This window comes from Ctenocephalides felis, unplaced genomic scaffold, assembly GCF_003426905.1.
Source record: "Ctenocephalides felis isolate EL2017-DRISC unplaced genomic scaffold, ASM342690v1 CF-g0.4_SCAFFOLD_01886, whole genome shotgun sequence".
In the NCBI taxonomy this organism is placed as follows: Eukaryota; Metazoa; Arthropoda; class Insecta; order Siphonaptera; family Pulicidae; genus Ctenocephalides; species Ctenocephalides felis.
In genome coordinates this window covers 170,223,174-170,244,277 of record NW_020538040.1, presented here as the reverse complement: position 1 = coordinate 170,244,277, position 21,104 = coordinate 170,223,174, and the positions used below count along the sequence as shown (strand labels likewise).

Below are 21,104 nucleotides of genomic sequence, written 5' to 3'. Positions count from 1 at the left end.
GCGCATATTACTGATCAAATCGAATACGCCCTTATCGTTCCAAAAATATATTCAATTTACTATTAATTGTGGTGCATTCTATGAACTGCGAACAAGGATTTGTGTGGTTTGAATTAAGGTAAAAAGTTGTTTTTGAAGTAAAATGCTACTCAAAACTATTTAGTTCATACCGAAATAGCCTATAAATGTTCTAAATATCTTGAAATTTGAGATTGTTTTATATTTCTCTTTTCTAAGATTGCAGTTTAAGTATGCCAATGTATGGGTTGATAGTCCCATCAAGGTAAAAGATGAACAAAAGCTTTGACAAACTATATGTGTGGAATTTTATTTCTCTCTATATCGAGAAAGCTAGGTTTGATTACCCAGAAGGAGTTGGTGAAATCTTGTATAAGAATAAAGTAAAAGTGCATTAATTACTTATTAACTTATCGAATATGCTCTTATCGTTCCAAAAATATTTTTAATTTATTATTGATTAACCAGTTAATTGTGGTGCACTCAGTGAACTGTGAACTAGGATTTGTGTAGTTTGAATTAAGGTAAAATGTTTTTGAGGTAAAATGCTGCTAGTAATATATTGATTAAATAGTTTAAAATATATTTATTTTATACCGGTATAGCCTAAAAATGTTCTAAATATCTTGAAATTTGAGATTGTTTTATATTTCTCTTTTCCAAAATTGCAATCTTCATTTTCACCAACAGACACCACTTAAATCCACACTCAAAAACATTGAAATGTTTCATAAAAATGTTTAAAGTTATAGCGTTGATTGCACTCTTACATAATTGACTATTGTCTGTTTCAATTCTTTTTGTATAGAATAAAAAAAAAAGATATTATATAAAAGAGATGATCCACATTTATTAAATTTGATCAACTTAGTTAAACACTCGAATTTATTTCATAATCTATTTCTAATCATATTTAGCTTTATTAATTCCGTGATTAAATATTCTGGTTGAGCTATATCTCTAATATCTGGTCAATAAATAAATCTCAATATCTCATGAATCTAATGGGTGTGTTAATGGTTCAACGTCAGTGTTTTATGATAAATCGTTGCATTTTCAAAAAACTCGCTCTAATTTCAGTTTGAGCATTCAAAACTGCTTCAATGATTTTATCTACAATCTCTAGGTGTCAGTTATTGCGGCGACTGTGTATTCAAACCATATTAATGGTCAAATCTAATCTAGGCGGGAAATCTCTCTAGGTGCGATGCGATTCTTACCGCGCGATTTTATCTGTGCAGAGATATGATGTAATAATAATGTCGAGCGCACCTATTCTATTTTAATTTTTTTTCCTTTGTAATTTGTCACAGTTCCGTCACCAGCGAGTTTGTCTTAATGATCGTCAGAACTGTAAACCCGTCTTTCGGTTGTCGGCTCCTGTTTATTGTCAAACCGGAGACCCAACAGACCGAATCTGACTTTGTAATCATAATATCATAATGTATACATACGTGGATCTTCCTGAGGAACATGGGTATAAATTTACATTGTTTCATTCATAAAGTATTACTAATGACAAATCTGTTATTTTCAGATTTGAGAACTTGATCGATAACATAATAATTGCACGACCGGTGGTATAATTTTTCTTTGTAATAAATCTATAATCAGATTGAGAAGTTTTTTTTCTTTTCAATATTCAATTATTCAGGCAACTGTGATTGACAAATTTACTCGTTATGGAAAAATGGGAAGATTTTTTGTATTGGGGAGTATGCTCATCATGCGTTAAAATCTTTGACCATTGTCATACTTCATGTGGATTTAAGTGGTGTCTGTTGGTGAAAATGAATTTTGTGTGTTTTCACTATTTTCAAATAAGAGCAGACCGGTCAAAGATGCGTAATGTTATTCCAGTCTAAAACTTTTTTAAGGGTTTTCTTTCTGGTCTGAAGAACTGCTATATATAGTGACGTCGTTGATAGTGAAGTTTTAAAAAAGAATGATTATGATAATTTATATAAGAACAGTGAGTTCAAACTTGTGTGTAAATTTTTGATAAGACTCAAGTATGAAGTATTTTATATTAACCCTATGAGTCCGCGTAACTTTCAGGTCACATTCCAAATTTTTCGATATTAGACCAAATAATTATGGCTTTTTCCGTAAGGTGACGCATAAATGTTAATTCTATAACGTTAATAAGATAATCAATAGCAACATTTATGAACTTTGCTAAGTTTTTCAACCTGAAATAATATTTTCATACATAGAAGAGCAAACATAGCCACTATGGATTGAAAGTCAACTTAATTCATTAATACCAAAAAAATTATTCAAACAGGTTTTTTGTTTTTAATTTGCATATATAGGCTTTAAATTACTGATACTTTTCACTTTAATTATTTTTGGAAGTAAAACAAAAATTTGGGTCATAGAGGGTTAATTATCTATCTACAAAAACAAATTCAACGAACCGTTCTACATTGTCCCGTGTTCTCAAAAAGCTGATAATTTAATAAAAAAAAATCTGAAAATGCATAATATTTTCAGACTCAAATATTTGGGCTCGCTTATAGGTAATTGCAACGAAATTCCAGGTTTGGTACCAGCTTCGAGCAGGCTGATGTCAAGCAGTAGTGACATCGGTTTTCACTTGGAAATATAGATAGCAATATGTTTCCAAATGAAAACAGCCCTCATGCGGCATTACTGCATCAAAATATATTCGCCCCATTACAGAAATTGTAGTAATAAAATTTATCACACAGAGAGGAGTTAATTGTTTGGGTTGCCATCTGAAAATCAACGCAGGCAGTTTTAAGTCAAATCAGCTCAACATATAGATCACCATATAGAACTCTTAAGTTCTGATTGCTGTTCAAATGATATTGAAAAAAATCGTAAAACAAATTCGCACAGTAGTAAGCATTTAAATTTCATTTCAACCATATGATGTAGTGGCGACTTGTCCCGTCGCTCGTACGGCGGTCGCTTGCAAATCAAAATTACCTTGTTTATATTGACGGATTATTATATTTTTGCATATATAATGCGTGCACATTCAGTATGTCCCAGTACATTGACGCTTAAGCATGTGTGAGTGTGCACTTTTATCTTATTTTATTATTTTTTGCCCTTTTTATCGTCGTGTTTTCTTCGTTTTTTGGTCGTTATGCATATTTATCGCAGAAGAAAGTCATCGCGTTGCGCTGCGGTTCTCCTTGTGTGTCTACGGAACGAGCTTGTGACAAACTCGTGTTTCAATATCGTGTTATCCGTTGCTTTTTTTTATTATTACATTCAGTTTTTCGTTTTTCGCAATTCCTTCCTCCGTTCGGTGCTTCAACAATCTCCTTCGGTTACCCAACGATACTGTTACCGCGAGATTTTTTTTTAGAAACAATAATATTAAAAATACGTTCACGGGAAGATATTTTATCAATACCAGGAACCATATACTAAAAATCATTTTTTAGTAATAGTCCTAGTCTGTCATACTAGGACATTCAGTAATTGTTTTGATCATCATATGTATGTTTAAATAGGTGGCGATCCAGTAGTTGTCTAATCCAGTTGTAACTAAAAGTAACTATACTCGAAATATTTGCTGGAATTTATTATTCAATATGCAGCTATGTCCATGAGAAGCGATTTTCACTTGAGGTTATATTTGAGATCTATAACCTCAAGTGAAAATTTGACATCAAAATTGCCTGATGTGGGACTTAGCCTTGGCTGGGATTGAACCTGCAAATCCGTGACTAGTTTGTGCTAGACCACGTCCGAACTAATTACACCACTGCTGGGGCCTATATACCAAAAATATGATTTTAATTTATTTTTGAACTTTGCTACAGAATTAACTATTTATTTATTTATTGGCCTTTGCTTACTTACAGCATTTAGTCATCTACATTTTCTTTTCATATTCTATACTATATTCATATATACTATTCTATTCAATATTTTTACTTCACAAAAAAATTTTCTACTCCATACAACAAATCTTTGATACAAATTTTTTTCATTCTTATTTCTTTCTAAATCATATCTTTCTCATATTCTAATCTTGCTTTTCTTCTTACTTTAAGTTCTATTCAATTTCAACTCAACAATTTAAATTGTCAAACAGCAGTGCCAGGACTCGATCCGAAGATCGTTGGCCTATGATTCGGGCATGTTTCTGACTGATACTATATACTATGCCTGTCACTAGAATGAACCACAAACTATCAAAACAAAGTTTATCAAAGTGATCCACTGCACCTATTAATGATCCTCATCTATCTTGTAGGATTAGTTCAATATGATTGCCTTTAACAAATATGCAATTAGTCAAAATAGAAGAACAACGTAATGACGTAATATTTTTATTTATCACAAAAAGAACACCCCGCCTTGGGCAGTCTAATGACAAGCAGTAGTGACATCAATCTTTACTTGGAAATATAGATAGTAATATGTTTCCAAGTAAAAATAGCATTTGCCCGGCATTGCTGCATCAATAAAAAATTTATCAGTATTATTGAAGATGTAATAACAAAATTCACAATCAAACAAAAGTAGGGCAACAGTTTGGGTTGCCATCTACAAATGTGAAGTAGGACAAATTATCAATCAATAGAATCTAGGATTATTACAATTGTGAACGATCGATCCCTTAAGTTGTGATCAAATAATATAAAAGAATTATATAAAAAAATCGCAAACCATCAACTTATTCTAGTAATAAAAATCTCCTAACCTAATTTAACCAAGTATAACTTGTTTGCTTTAATTTCTGCTATCCCTTATATATTTCCTCATTGAATCTCAATAAATTGAGAATCTCTGTATAGCTCAATATCTTATATGTAAATTGTGATATTATTAAGACATCAAGTATCATATTATATTATACGCAAGCAGTTACACCACTTATGTTATTTCAATTTTAACATGATGATAGCAATTTGGATTTTTATTACTACAAAAAAAATCTATAGGTTTAATGTATCGGGTCCAAAACATGAATTAACAACGCATACATTATAGGTTTTAAAAAATAAGTAATTGAAAGGATTTTTGAACATTTTGAATGATAAAAGTTATCATTCATTATCATTAAATATCGTTATTTGATTATTGATGATTATTTTGATACAATAATTTTCTTTGGATCACATACTCCAAAAAGATATAATTACAATTTATTAGGTATATAATTTTTTACCATTTTTTGAATATTGGTCAAATGAGCATATTCGACAATTTCTGTGATAGAACATTTTCACATAACCGTTTATTTAACTAGTTGCCAAAATTGTGTCTTCTTATATTGCAAAGCAAATTGCTCAATAACACCTATTTTTTATGTATATTAACACAATGCGGTAATATTCAAGAATCGATTGAACGTTTCATTTTTCTTCCACGGTTTTGATAATTAGTCTATTAGTTCAGAAGCCGTTATTTTAATCTGACTAAAAAAATCATTGTTCATTTTCACAATACTCATGAATAGAGAGAATTCACCTTGTGTATTAATATATAATATGACCACAGAACATAACAGTCTTGTAAGTAATAAGTTTATAGGTTTCGAAACAACATTATAACTGTGTGCTTTTGTTAATTACGTGACCGAAAAATGATATTTAGAAAAATATGTGGAAATATTTAAAAAAAATATATAAAATTTAATGCCAATTTGTCCTATTGTAACTCTGATGAAAAGCGATACAAATTTCGTATAAAATGGGGTTACATCGGTTGTTAGTTTATTTATATTTGTATGTGTAGCAGTACTGTAAAAGTCGATTTAAAAAAATATTCATTAATATTGCAGCTTTTTCAATTGTTTAGTGATTCATAACAACAACATTCAATTTAATCCAGAATTAATTTGATAAAATTCTGGATAGACATGGATGTGTTAGTGCTTGAACAGTTGTAAGATCTGAATTATTTATTTAATAGAACTAATAGTAACTTTAATAGTGATCTAATTCAAAATGTTATTAAAGCAACAATGCATTCAATATTCAAACGTTATAATCTATTATGCTTTTTAGATTAATTTTAGTTTTTACAAATATAAAAAGCAAGTTAAGCTTATCTTCTACTCGTATCCAACGATTCTGTAGGTACAAATAAAAGCACATGAATAAAAATAATAGCAAAAATATAACAAAGTGCTATTAAAAAGTGCCCTGTATCTATACTGTACCTATTTTTTATATTCATTTATTCCTTTTTTATTTTCTAATTAACTTATTTCTGAACATATTGGCATACCTTAGAAAATATTGATGTATGTGTGTGTGCGGATACAAAATTTTGTCGACGATTTCGAGAACACGGATCAACCGATTTGAATATTTCGATTCATTCGCATTCGATTTGTGTTAATAAAGGAGACTTGCTAATTAGTTTTTGGCAAAGGCAGGTTTAGCAGTTTCGAAGATACGGAGCAGAAAGTGCAAAAAATTGTAATTCAGTTGTATTTGAATAATTCTTGTATTGATTTCAAGATAAACAACTCGTTAAATTTTTGGAATAGCAGGTCTAGCGGTTTCGGAGATCTAGTAAAAAAAAGTAATAAAAATATGCGATTTGGAAGTCAAAAATGAACATTAGACATATGCACATCCAATTATCAGATGGAGATTTATGGGTTCTGTAACATCATTTGTCCGTTAGACAGCTAAAGCAGCGCGATTGCTTTAAAAAAAAATCAAAATTTCCAAAATATTTAAAAAGGCATTTTTCAGTCTATTTCTCTCAAAAAAGTCAATTTTTTTCAAAAATTTAAAATTTTTCAAAGATCTAATTTTTTCAAAGTTTAAAAAAAATTTAATCTTATTTGAAAAAATAGTTTTTGGTACGGCAAGTTCGAGCAATTTGCCTTAAGGCACGATGCCATGCACCACTAGTTTATTCATTTGCGTTTTTATTATTCCATTTAATTTAGTGTTAACAATTAGTTGATATCTTATATTATGTGCTATTATGATTGTAGTTTTACGTCCTTCTGGATCTATGTAATAAAATAAATAAACAAAATTTGTCTATTACAGTTGAGTAGATAAGTTTTATTAGAATCGCTTTAAACTTTCTCTGTGTTCACAGATTTTTAATTCATTTCTTCCGTCGTAATATCTGTAGTTAATACAAAAGGTGTGAATATTGGTCTGTTGCGCTTGCCTGATCTTACTTTTTTCTTTGTCCGTCGCACGGTAGCCGGAATCAAAAAACATACGAATAAAAATAATAATAACAATATAATATAATATAATAATAACGCTCGAAAAAAATCGAAAGAAAACGATAGAGAGTCGAATACAATAAAAAAGTGAACAAGAAAAAAAATAACATCCAAGAGCACAATACAACATATAATGCAGTGTAACCGAATATAATAAACTTAATTATGTATAATGCAGGAAAAAGGATTTGAATAATGGTCACAGTATGTGTGTGTATGTTTTTTATCACGTGTATTCGGAATCTAAGGTTATTTAAGGTCAGTGTTGGACTACCGGAGTCTTTTTTATGAAATCGCTTAAAATTCTTATAAGCAAATTAGACAATATGATTTTGTGTGTAATATGGTTTTGAAATATATTTAGTCATCGTTACGTAAATCAGTTTTTTCTGAAAGAAAATTACTCAATATCCGTGAATCATGAGAACTTATTTTAATGACAAGCGACCTTTAATCGCCTAGAAATGGTATGATAAAATTTACCATCTCTTTATTGAACCTTAACTTGAGAAAACTTTTAAATTCGATACTTTGTTAGAAAATGTAACTTTGCAAAAATAATCCAAAACTGTCCGAAACTGGTCGAAGTTCGAAATATGATCCAGACTGATGATGAGTTGAAAGAAACTGGAATGGGTCCATTTTGCAAAACTACGTTTGTTTGAAATATAAATGTACTGAAAAGAATTGAACGATACATTTGGGCTAATTTGTGCTATTTGAATAAACCCATATTGCAGATATTTAGTTACAACTAAAAGTCAAACCATTTGGTTCTCTTCTAGAAACCATTGTAAAATTTGAAAATATTTGCAAAAATTATGCTATGAATATGGATCAGAATACTATTATTATTGCTAATACTAATGTGTATACTTGTGAATTGGAGGTTTTTAGAATGGATCTTTTTTGCAAAACTGCACAATTGTCTAAAAGATAGGTGCTATTTGTATTTTACCATATTGCACATATACATGGTCTGTTCAAAAAGTACCCGGAATTACTAATAATTAAATTTCGCGGGTCTGGAGTGTCTGATTGTCAAAATTTTTTTTTTATTGTGTCGGTATACATGCCCCTAAAGTATGATGAAATTTTCAGCTATATTCACTGTTTACTTTATCTGTGGTAGTCGCTAAGGTTCGACGTGTTTTTCTGAGCTCGGCGATTTTTACAATGGAAGAATTGAAAAAGTCAAAGAATTTGTATTAAATTTTGCGTAAAAAATGAAATAAAGTGTTGCAAAGTGCGAAAATTCACCAGATATGGCTCCGTGTGACTTTTTCCTATTCCCAAAGTTGAAGAGACCCATGAAAGGACGGCGGTTTTCCTCGATTGAAGAAAATCGCCGAGAGTGCTCAAGGACATATCAAAAAGTGAATATCAAGGGTGCTTCGAAAATTGGAAAAAACGCTGGCATAAGTGTATTATATCTGGGGGGGACTACTTTGAAGGGGACCACATTAATGTAGACGAATAAATAAATATTTTTTTGAAAAAACGAAAATTACGAAAACTTTTTGAACAGACCTCGTATAGTACACAACTGAAAGGCAAACCATTTAGTTCACTTCTGAAAGCCATTGTAAAATTTAAAAAATAATTGAAAAAAAGAGTGCTTTAGATATGGATCAGAATATTATTATTACTGCTAATACTAATATGTATAGTATAGTACTAATATGCAATGTAGAGAATAATACACAACAACTTGTAGAATAAATATTCTGATGAATTTCGAAATATTTTCCATCCAATTCGACACCAGCCCTGAAGTCGTGAAAAAAATGATTAATGGTAGTCAAATTCGCGTGCGACATGACCGAACGAAATCTAAAAGAAATTCGTCGCGATGGATTTTCATATATTCGAAACATTGACTTCATACTTTGCCTCTGGTTTCAAGGAATTACACAATGTTAGGTCCAGATCATTTTGCAAAAATCTCATTTGCGAAAACTTCAGTTGATTTATTACCATATTTACACCGACGATAATCATTTAAAAAATATGAATGCAGATTAAAATGGATCTCATTACAAAATACTTTGGACTAGAAATAAATTTTTAGTCTACTAATACATATGTATTTCAATAATATGTTTGATTAGATTAATCATATCGTTAATCAGTATACTTTCAACTTATAATTAGTTATTGTTTGATTCAGTCAATATTCTTCATCAAGCAAACACAATCCTTTACTATCTTCCAACCTACGGCAGACAATATGGTTTGTTCGCATATTTGCGTAGTGGGCGGTGTTCGAGGGCCGCCGAAACAATTTTAAAGCAACTTATTCGAAGTAAAAAAAAAATTTGCAACACACGGTTTTGCCTCGACGGCCGGGCTCGTCGTCGCCCAAAAGTTACCGCTCGTTCACACGTTACTCGCATTGCTGGAATTCTTGAGCTTGAGTTTCGGTAATTGCCGAAAAGAATTCGTCAAAAGTCATTTATTTGCGGTTCAAGACACCCGCTAAAAATTAATCTATATTGTACATGCAAATTGCAATACTCTTGCTATCAAAGAAAAATGGGAATTGCGACTCAGAATGAAGAATGTTTGGTATCCATCAATCGTCCTTTATATCATTTTGGTGGCAGGCGATTGGTCAAACATGGGTTATAGAAAATCCTTATGAAGTTCTGATCAAAATTTCAAAATCGTGTCATAGTATTATTTTATTATTGCTGCTAATTATACTAACAGCAACATGTAATGACACGATATTTTAAATTATTTAAAATATTTCATTGCTACACATATACAGTCAACCCTCCGTTAACACGGCACTCTGGGTACACGGTTTCCATACCGCGCGGAGCTAAAAATCCGACATCCCTCCGACTACACGGACTTCCTATTACACGGTTTTTGTTCAACAGCCCATAAGTTCCTTGCACAACCTATGAGTAATTATAGGAACTTGATATCAAAAGGGTATTAACGTAAGTTTTGTTATCGACTTTCATCTTTTAGACATGCCTGATTATATAATATCTGTCTAAGAACATGTTTGAACTGATTGCAACGTCGAGCCAATTTTTGAATAATGTGTCCAGGTCATATATGTCATTTCATCCGTATTACTCCTACTTCAAGTTGTATTCCTTGGTCTCTATACAGCACGATAAAAATGGTGCGATTAGTACTAACTCTTAGTCTCTCATAGCGCGGTTCCCATACAGCACTATATAAGTTTCCATAGAACGCACTACGAATTAGCCTGAATTGTATGTTAAATACGAGCACGGTCCCCATACTGCACCGTACGCACTTGCCGCGTTAACCGAGGGTTGACTGTACTGCCTAATCGCTTTTTGGCATCATATTAGCCTTTGACTTTGTGCTTAATTTTTACCAAAGCAATTGTAATAAAAAAATTTTGTGGTGTATCAATTACAGTAGAATATACATGAGTGGTATAAGTGAAAATATTATTTCATCTTGAAAAGATCGTCTTAATGTCTAATTTCATCCATCCCAAATTCTATAGGGCGTCAATTTTCTACAGTTCTGAAATTTCAAAGCTAATTTTATTTTACAGGTAAAGATATGGTTCCAAAATAGACGCAGTAAATACAAGAAAATGATGAAAGCAGCACAAGGAGGTCCCGGCGGTCCTGGAGCTTCACTGGGCGGTCTAGGCGTTCCTGGTGAACAAAGTCCTCCAGGAAATATTCCCGGCATGCATGGTACGATCACAACCAAATCCCATCATTAATTTTTATCCACTTTTCTAATGATCCCCATTTTTTATTTTATTCTCTTTCTTGTATCACAAATTAAATTTCCTTTATCTTCTAGGAGGAAGTAGCAGTGGATCACCACACTATCTCGGTACGTCAGGAGGCCCAGGTGGCGTGGGCGGTCCAGGTGGTCCCGGTGGTCACAGCCCCACACCTTCATCCACCCCTGTATCGGAGCTGTCACCAGGGTTGAGTCCGCCGGGAGTACCCTGGGATCACAAACCTCCTCCCGGTCCACCTCAGCAACCGCCACAACCGCCACAGATGGGCGGATATGTTCCGCAGTACTGGTACCAGCCGGAGTCAAATCCAGGACTTCTGACGTAAGGATAATAGATAATAGATAAGAGATAGTGAAGAATAATAGATAGATAGTGAAAAATTTTTAGTATATTTCTGGATGATGTGTGTAAAATCATATTAAGGGTTGTCATAAGACAGCCTGGTAGAGGGAATTTAAGAACAACTCATGTGATTGTGATGTATTGAGAAATTCATGAAGAAAGCAAAAATAATATTTAGTGATATATAAGTCGCTCAGTGAACACACTTTTTGAAAAATTTTAGATATTCGTGTGAAAGTACTTAGCGCACACGAAAAATACAGTATCAGCATTATGATGCTGAATGTATTTATCGCAAAAACTGACTTTGTAGATAAATAAATTAAGTGCGATACAAAAAGGATAGATATTTTATGAAGCTATAAACTAGTGGGGCACATGGCATTGTGTCTTAAGGCAAATTGCTGGAACTTCCCGTACCAAATATTATTATTTTTTTAAAAACGATTAACATTTTTGAAAAAATTTTACTTCGAAAAAAATAGATTTTTGAGAAACTATAAATTCGACAAAAAATTACCTTTTTTGTAAAAAAAAATTGTTTGAAAAAAAAGTTTTCTTTATTTTGGCATAGGTTGGAAATTCCGAACTTTTTTTCAGAACAATCGTACTGCTTTAACTGCAAAGAGACGAAATGTCAAAACGCGTAAGCGCCGCGTCGCCGTCTAACGGATAAACAATGGTACGGAACCCATAGGAATGTAAACAAAATTTTTACTTATTGCTAAAATCTCTATAAAATATCTGATAATTTGATGTGCATATGTCTAATGATCAGTTTTGACCGCCAAATGGCTTTTTTTTTACTTTTTTCATTAGATCTCCGAACCGCTAGACCTGCCTTGATCAATTCTTCATCTTGTCAATACAAGTAAAATGTTTTTTGAATTTTTAAAATCGGACGCTCCGTTCTCTTAAAAACCGGCACTTTTTGCCCCGTATCTTCGGAACGGCTAGACCTGCCTCCACCAAAAACTAATCAGCACGTCTCCTTATCAATACGAATAGAAAGTTTTTTAAATTATTTAAATCGGTTGATCGGTGTTTCCGAAATCGTCGACGAAAATTTGTATCCGCACACACACACACACGCACACACATACACACACACATACACAACCATTTTTTCTAAGGTATGCCAAAATATTCAGAAACCTTTGAAACGTCGAGAAAAGCAAAAATTTTCATTTTCGACTTTTTTGCGATTACTATAACTTACCCTCCGGAAAGTTCATCAGTGACAAGAAATCCGTTGGAGTGTTTTCCTATGTGCTCAACAGTTGGTTTAAAAACTGTCCTTAGTGATAACAAGAAAAGCCGTTGAAAAATGTTGCCAATCCATGCCGGAGCATATATTCTTTACAATAAATAGGCTATATAAATCTTGCGTCCTCGATGTAGACATATAAACCGATGGATTTTTACCGTGATAAGGTTGTCCGTCGTTCCTTCTAATTTTTGCGCGCATCTGGTGATCACCCGAAGCGAATTCCCAAGCGCGCTCGTATTAGTTACTGTTGGGAAATCGGAGACGACAATTAGGTCAATACGGTACGTGCAACACAATGCAATTCCATGGCACACAATCGAAGAGTGGAGATAATGCAAAATATCCATTAAAACACTTTCATGTCGATAGCGATTTTTGCATAGTCACAACTTTGCACATGAATTCCTCGCTCCTTCCGTTTGCTGCTTGACTTTTTTCCGGACGACGGCCGCAATAGAAACGCGTTAGTCATCATAATAGATATATATTGTATTAGTTGTAATTTTTTATGAAGATTATCTGGGATTTTTAATTGTGAACCTGTTTTACAGTGATGGAAAATTTAAAAAAAATCATTCGTTTTTCTATCGTTCAAGGGATAACCGAGTACTGATGGACCATAATATTAATTACACACAATCTATTTGATCAAACATTAACAAAAGTTTGCTATTGCTGATATAATTATTGTATAATTACCTATACAATTCTAGTACTCTAATATAATTTAATTATATACAGGGTGTCCCAGACCTTAACGTCAAGTCGAAATGGGTTGATATTAGTATTGACTTAGGTGTCCTCAAAAAAATTTAGAAAAAAAAATATCTCACGTTGTTTGGATATTATGAGCTTTCAAGTACAACCTAAAGCTTTAGTAAAATTACAACCATTTTTCGGTTACTGTGGTTAGTTTTTATTATTTTCGTTTATTTAAATTTTGGAACCGTAACCGTGAATAACATTTCTAGGACCACAGTCAAAAAAATAACATAATTGCGCCAAATTTTCCAAAATTAAGACTTTTTTTAAGACGGTTGAAGTTTTGGCAAGTTTCATTAGAAGTTGGCGTTGTATATATATATATATATATATATATATATATATATAATTTTTTTTTCATGATGTTAGTGGCCATATTCCTCCAAAACGGTTTGACCGATTTCAATACTGGGATTCGTATACCCTAATGTCAAGCAGTAGTGATATCAGTTTCTACTTCAAAACATTAGTCCTGAATTTGTTTCAACGGCGACCACAAGTATAATATAATATCAACCCTAATATCAACTAATAGCAACGGTTTGACCGAATTTTATGAGATTTTATAATCTCGTTCAGTATGACTGAGAATCAGATAACATCTATTTTTGATGTCCCTAAATGCCCCTTAATTTTTTTTTTAATTCTTACGACCAATTTATTATTTTTCGTTATTTTATAATTTGTAATTGAAAAACATATCAGCCCTAAATTTTCAATCTCCTGCCACAAACCTCTATTACTTAATAGTCATTTTAGTAATCCGATAATTTCTAGTCCTGCTTTCAGTCAATGAATGTTTTTTGCCAAATTGCAATTCAGATTTTCTTGAGCTTATAGAAAAGATTCAATTTATCTTAAAAAATAAACTATTTTCACCGAGGGCTGTCCACCTCCAGCACTTTCTTTCATATTTTGGGATTAAATTTCATTTAATTTTAATTTTTCATAATTCAGAATTACAAAACGCATACATCTCTAAATTTTCACTTTTTTACCACAAATTTACCTACTTTATGATACTAATTTTAGTAATTCAATTTCCTTATGGCTACTTCAGAAAACCAATTTTCTCCATGAAATTCTATGATCAAAATTTATGAAAAAATTCTTTACAATCTTTCAAATTTATTATGTAAATTTTAGGGATGGATATTAATTAATTCTAATTAACATCCAAAAATATTCAGAAAATTTACAATTTTTTTTTTAACGTTAGCTTCTTCAAATTTGTTTATGCAAAAATACCATATAAAAGCATAATTTTATATCTGATTACTAATATTTTTGTTTTTCTATTTGCAGGGTATGGCCAGCAGTGTAACCACGAAAACAATTTAAATTATAGTGCAGTGAATAGAATTAATATGAACAAAAAGACATTGTTAAAATGTGAATTATGTGAAAATATTATAATTACGATAGAGATATGGGTATGTTCATTGAGGTACCGATACCGAAAACTGGAGACGCTCAGGCATTTTTACTTTATCAGCATTAAGATTATATAATAGAAAAATATTTATTTTTGTTGCAACGAAGTAGTAACAATGATGGTAATAAAAGATTCACTAAACAAATTTTATTTTCACAAAATGAGGATATAATTTATCTCTCCATAGCAATCATAACTTATCCATATGCTTTGGACAATTGGTGATAATAAAAAAATCAATAATTAATGCAAAATTCATTTTATTTTATTTTTATTATTAAATGAGTGTGTATCTATTACCTGCATCGTTACTATATTTGTATCATAAAACAATCATTATGCAATAGTTAAAATAAATTCAATTAGCCAAAGTTGAGAACTCGAACAAAATCAATGTTTATACAAAACCCCAGATCTCAGAAAAGAATCTATTGTGGTTAGTTTTAAAACACGTTATTATTAAAACTGTTCCTATACTCTTATTTATGTACAAAAATTGTAAAATTCAATTGTTGTATAATACAAAAATACATATTAGTAAATGTAAGTTATATGTAATTAATATTAAATTGCTTGTAATTTGGGAGTACATGAAACCGTTTTTAATCAGAATAGTGAACGTAAAAATAAATTTAAAGGTAATAAAATAATTCATAAAGTGAAATCATATTTAAATATGGTTCCTGTTCCGCTGAAGCTTTTAAAAAAAATGTATTTGAATATAAATATTTTGAACTTGTTCCTTCAAAATATTTCATATAAATCTGCAATAAAATTATTTGTTATATTTCAAATACAATTGCAACGAGATTTAATAAGTATTGCATATAATTATTCATTCTAAGTTCCTAATTAGATTATTCCATAGATATTTTACGCTATTTCAACCCTTTCTACTCGTATGTCGCCACTCCGGCGGCAAAATACATATAAACCTCGCAATTCGCGAGTGGAAAGGGTTAATATAAGAGCCAATTGTCGGATAAAGTAGAAGTGTTACGGTAATGCTATGTTACGGGTCTACGTTCGTATGAGTTGGTAGTAACGAACTTTCTAAAAGCTATGTACTTGCTGTACGTTGAGGCGTTTTACACATAAAACCTAACCTACAAAACGCACGAACGTCAAATAAAAATTTGGTCGCGTGCAAATTTCTGATGTCCTATTGATAACGCATACGTGAAGTTAGGTTTTATGTGCAAATAGATTGATTTTCTACAATTTGTTACTACCAATTCATACGATCATAGACCCGTAACATAGCAATAGCATAACATTTCTATTTTATCCGAGAATTGGTCCATATTTTCTGGAATAAGATTCAACTATACATGGAAAATATGTCACTTGAACTTGATTTGTTAAAAATTTATAATATTTTATATTCGATTTACAACGAATATAAAATACCGTTCCATTTATAATATTTATAAGTTCAACCCTTTTTGCGAGTGATACTGCTGTACGAGTCATTAAGCCGCCCTAATATTTGTTTCACAAAATATTACAAGATTTTCTAATCATTAAATTAAATGAAATCATTTAAATAAAAGTACGAAATTACTAAAGTGATGGGCTATTTTAATCGTGAATTTTGAGATTTTGCATTTGACAATTTTCTCATTAATAACGTTTTGGTTTGATCTAATTTTATTATCAAGTATTTGCAAATATTCAATTTATACCTATTCTTTTTGGAAGCCCTAGGACAATCCGGGAATATTACTTTTAGAAAAACCCGGGAAAATAGTTGAAAATCCGGGGCTGTCCCGGCCAAATCGGGACGTATGGTCACCTTATCAATACAAATGTATTCAAAAATTAGAAAATTCTTGATAATTTACCTCAGAGTGATAAATAATAAAGCAAAAGTCGACACACTGGATGTCGTCTATAGACGACACTCGTACACAGAAATTGTCAAACAACGCTCGTAGCAAAAGGGTTATTATAGTCCAATCATTTAAGCTTAAATTGGGTAAGAATCTCGTAATTCGAGATACCCAGCTGTAAGTCTGTAAATACTTGTATATTGACACCCTGAAGTTGTCTCAAAACCTACATAGGGTATTGACACCCTACCATATGTAGGGTGTATGATGTATGATGAACTCATCGTGCAAATACATACAAATAGTCAAAAACAAGTTTGCAACAATTAATTTGGGCAATAACTACCAACAACTAATGATGATCAGGTGTTGTGATCTTACAGGAATCTATATTGCTATTCAAAAAATATAAATACATATTTTAAAATCTACTTTAATTTTTCATATAACCTGTGTTTCATTATGTTGATGACTTGAATAAACTAGTGGTGTATGGCATCGTGCCTCAAGGCAAATTGCTGCAACTTTTCATACTGTAAACAAAGTTATTAAGAAAAACTTTGCAAAACTTTGAAAAAAATAAGTTTTTGAGAAGTCAGTTGATTTTTTTGAAAAACTTAATTTTTTTATATTTTGATTTATTTTGTATTTTTGAGACAACTTTTAGGAAGTCAATATACAAGTATTTACAGACTTACAACAGCTGGGTATCTCGAATTCCGAGGTGAACTTACTACAATGACTGACTATTAATGAAATATTATGAATGTTTTAACTTCAAATTATCGTATGGCTAGGATTGATATTTCAATACCTTGTAAGTGTTGCTAAGCCTTTTTTGTATTGAAAATTATCAGAATGTTTGTTCCACAAAAGAGAAATGAAACCTTTCATGAAACAAGTCTTTTGGTGGCATCGGTACAGGAAACATAATATAAGTATCAAATATGTTTAATTTGTTTCAATACGTGATGCAAAAAGTTGTAATTGTAAATAGTAAAATATTATAATCCAGCTGTCAAATGCATGCGGATAGGAAACTAAAAAATGTGCATGCACCTAGGAGTGTCAAAAGCATTTCTTACCTTACAAATGTCATCATTTTCGTAAGTGGTTGGAATATGTTTGGCATTTGATTTTATTCACTATTCACTATAAACAATTTTATTTTATCAATCACTAAATGTCTATACTGACAGCTTGCAATTTATATTGAATAAAAAAAATCACTATAAACACGTTCACTATATGATCAAAACGGAAAGGTTAAGGTTCTGTTTCACTAGAACCCTCGCACAAGATTAACCATAGTTTGTCGTTACCGAACTAAATCGAACAATTTCGTCTATCTTCGACTTTTGCGATTTAACCTGTCATGTGCTGCCTGAAGTTACATCACTCAACACCACCAAGAGGAACCGCGCGCGATACAAATATACAGTACGTACTTATATTTAGGACATTTTCAGACTGTTATTTAGTTTACCGAATGGACAAACTGGTTCGAATTGTTGGTGAAATTTATACAAGTTTTTGTTGTTTCTACGAGAACACGTTTGTGTATTACTGTAATGCCTTCTGCACACCATCGCTGAGGGTAAAGCAATTGCTCCAGTTTCGGCTTTGGTGTCCTGCAGGCATAAGAGTTTTCTCCAAATATTTGTATATAGATATAAATATATATAAATGTATGTATAAATTTTTAAAAATTTTAGAAATTTTCAATTAGTGAATGTTTTAGTTATATTGATATTTGTATATATAGTTATAAAAGAGATGGTCATGTAATTGATTACATATGGATAAATATTAAATAAATTGTCATTTAAAAAATTTACAGTATGTGTTTTTTAATATTTTTTTATTTCCCCAGGCACAAATTAATCACAATGATTTTGGATTGAAGTTTTATATATTGAATATAGTTTTATTAATAATGCAATACTTCAGCCAGAAGACTAAATTTTTTTTAGTTATTATTGAACAGCAATCAGAACCTGGTTCTGGTTCAATATAGAAATATATGTTTATGGTGTTGAGATCTCCTAAATTGTCATTAGCTATGAATTTGTGTAAAATAACTGATAATTAAAGTTACATTTTAATTGATGGTAACCTTCATGCAGTACCAGTTTTTTATATATATTTTTGAACAGCAATCAGAACCCAATAGTCCTATAAATTGTTGTACTGATTTGACTTATTACTAGTTTGTGACAGATGGCAATTATTACATATTCTGTAATAGGACGAGTATTTTTATTGGTGCAGCAATGCCGGGCGAAGGCTATTTTCACTTGGAAACATATTACTATCTGACAACAGGCTGCTCGAAATGGGGTATCGAACCCGAGACCTCTGAGTCACGTCCCATCGCTCTTAACCGCTTACCTACAGGCGACCCAGAAGACTAAAGAGAAAAATATTTTTAGATTTAATTAACATTATGTCAGCTATTCAAATCCTATGATGAAAAAAAAATGCAATTGTGCATTTTAATACTTAACTTTAATACTTAGTGTCAAATTGTACATGTTGAGCCAATAGATTTACTGAATATCCTTATATTTGGAAAGTTATAAAATGTATGTTAGAAATAAAAAAAAAATAATTATATTGAAATCAATTCGAACAATTAAGTCACTTCAATAATATCAAAGCTATACAAGCACCCTATATCACAATAACTTCAATTTTTTTTATAAAATAATGCATTTTTAGTACATTACATACAAATAATGAGAAATACGAACTAGTATCAACCAAAATTTGCTCTTGGAAAAGAACACAGCATAAAAATAAATCAGGGCTTACCAATCTTTTGCAGGTAAACATTTTTGCTGGTTTGATGAATGATTATAATAAAGATAGACAAATGTCAATTAACAATGTCATTATATATATATATATATATATATATATATATATATCAGAGTAGATTGCAAAAAAATAAAAACATTCTACAAATTTCTTTCGCTTCAATTTTTACACAATTTAGTTTAAAAAAATTGATCTATAAAAATTTTCAGTTTTAAAATTTCCATATCATACTTCTTACAAATACTTTCGTACGATTAGGACAAATGTATTAGAAAAAATTATTGTAAAAAAAATAAAGTGCAAAATTTAAATTTAGTATTTTATGAGTATGAAATTGATATCTGAAGAATACATATTAGTTTCGTTATTGTATATAATAGAGTTTTATAACAAAATTTCTTCAGAATTGAAATTGATGAGCAATTGGTTGCCAACATCTGCTTTGGAATTTATTCGAGAAACGCCGAAGCAGTCATAAACATTACATAACCGAAAGAAGATTGCAGACAAGTCAGGTACATTTATGTACACAAATTCGAAATGGACGTATCTAACTAGTTGTTTTTTAAATGAAATAACAAAAATTAGTTTTACGTATTAATAGTACTGCTGAGATTTGATTGTTTATTTTCCATTGATATTCAAATAGTAATCACAACTATTCTTAATGTACTACGAACAGTTGGTTTTAGGTATTTTCTACTACTTTGCTTTATTTTAAGACAATCTAATGATTGTCCTTTCCTTTGTGATACAATTTTTTTTAATACTCCTAATTATATTGCACTACCAATGATTGAAATAAATAAACAGGTCAATATATACATATATATATATATATATATATATATATATATATATATAAATTCACTTATTGTCGGTTTGCAGAAGTATACTCTTCAACATTATGTTCAGGCATAAATATTTTTTCAATATGCACTTTTATATATGAGTAATCATTAAAATTTGGTTAATCTGAATTTTTATTCCAATTCAAAAAAGTAACTAATATAAGTCAATATGTGATTATTTACAAATTTAGATTAAGTTTAAAAAAAAAGACTGTGGGCTTTAGTATGCAAGTATACAAGCTATGCCAGAAATTCTAATTAGAGTCTGATCAGAACTCTTGGCATTGCTTGCATACTAAAACCCATAGTATTGTTTCTAATTATTAGTCAGAATATTTTCCACTTTTATACAAGTGAGTATTCGTTAACTTTTTAGAATTTTTTAAATTGTATATTTGATTATAATGAACTGTTTGTTATGCATTTGTTATTAGAATGTCTTTAATACTGCTGTCTTTTTCAATGGAAACCCTAATGTCCTGTAAAAGTTACTTGTACTTAGGGACTGATTCTGCCGCATAATAGAAAAATGTTATGGCAAAGCCATGTTGCGCTCCAACTTCCATACATTATGCTACTGAATCATACTGAATACTGTCAAAATATTATGTATTTGCTGTGCATTCACACGTTTTACACATAAACTGCAACGTCACTCGTATGTTATAGAGCTGAGTCAGAAAGAGCCTGTTATCTAAGATCATTTTTTTTGACATTTGTGCGGTTTCTAGGTTAGGATCTCTATCTGACAACTTGAGAAATACGCCTGACTGCACACTAACCACATGACTTTTGTCAATATTTTATATGGAAAGTTCTTCAATACAT

At 30.9% G+C, this 21,104-nt stretch overlaps 1 protein-coding gene across 1 annotated transcript in view; it reads left to right on the top strand.

Annotated features, from left to right (window-relative positions):
- The window catches only part of LOC113376251 (homeotic protein distal-less-like), a 29,966-nt gene extending 15,304 nt beyond the window's left edge, over window positions 1-14,662 (top strand). Inside the window, exons 4-6 of the mRNA XM_026616158.1 lie at window positions 10,761-10,908; window positions 11,021-11,285; window positions 14,644-14,662. Of these exons, the coding sequence (XP_026471943.1) occupies window positions 10,761-10,908; window positions 11,021-11,285; window positions 14,644-14,662 (432 nt within the window). The remainder of the gene's footprint in view (window positions 1-10,760; window positions 10,909-11,020; window positions 11,286-14,643) is intronic.
- Window positions 14,663-21,104: the final 6,442 nt, after the last annotated feature.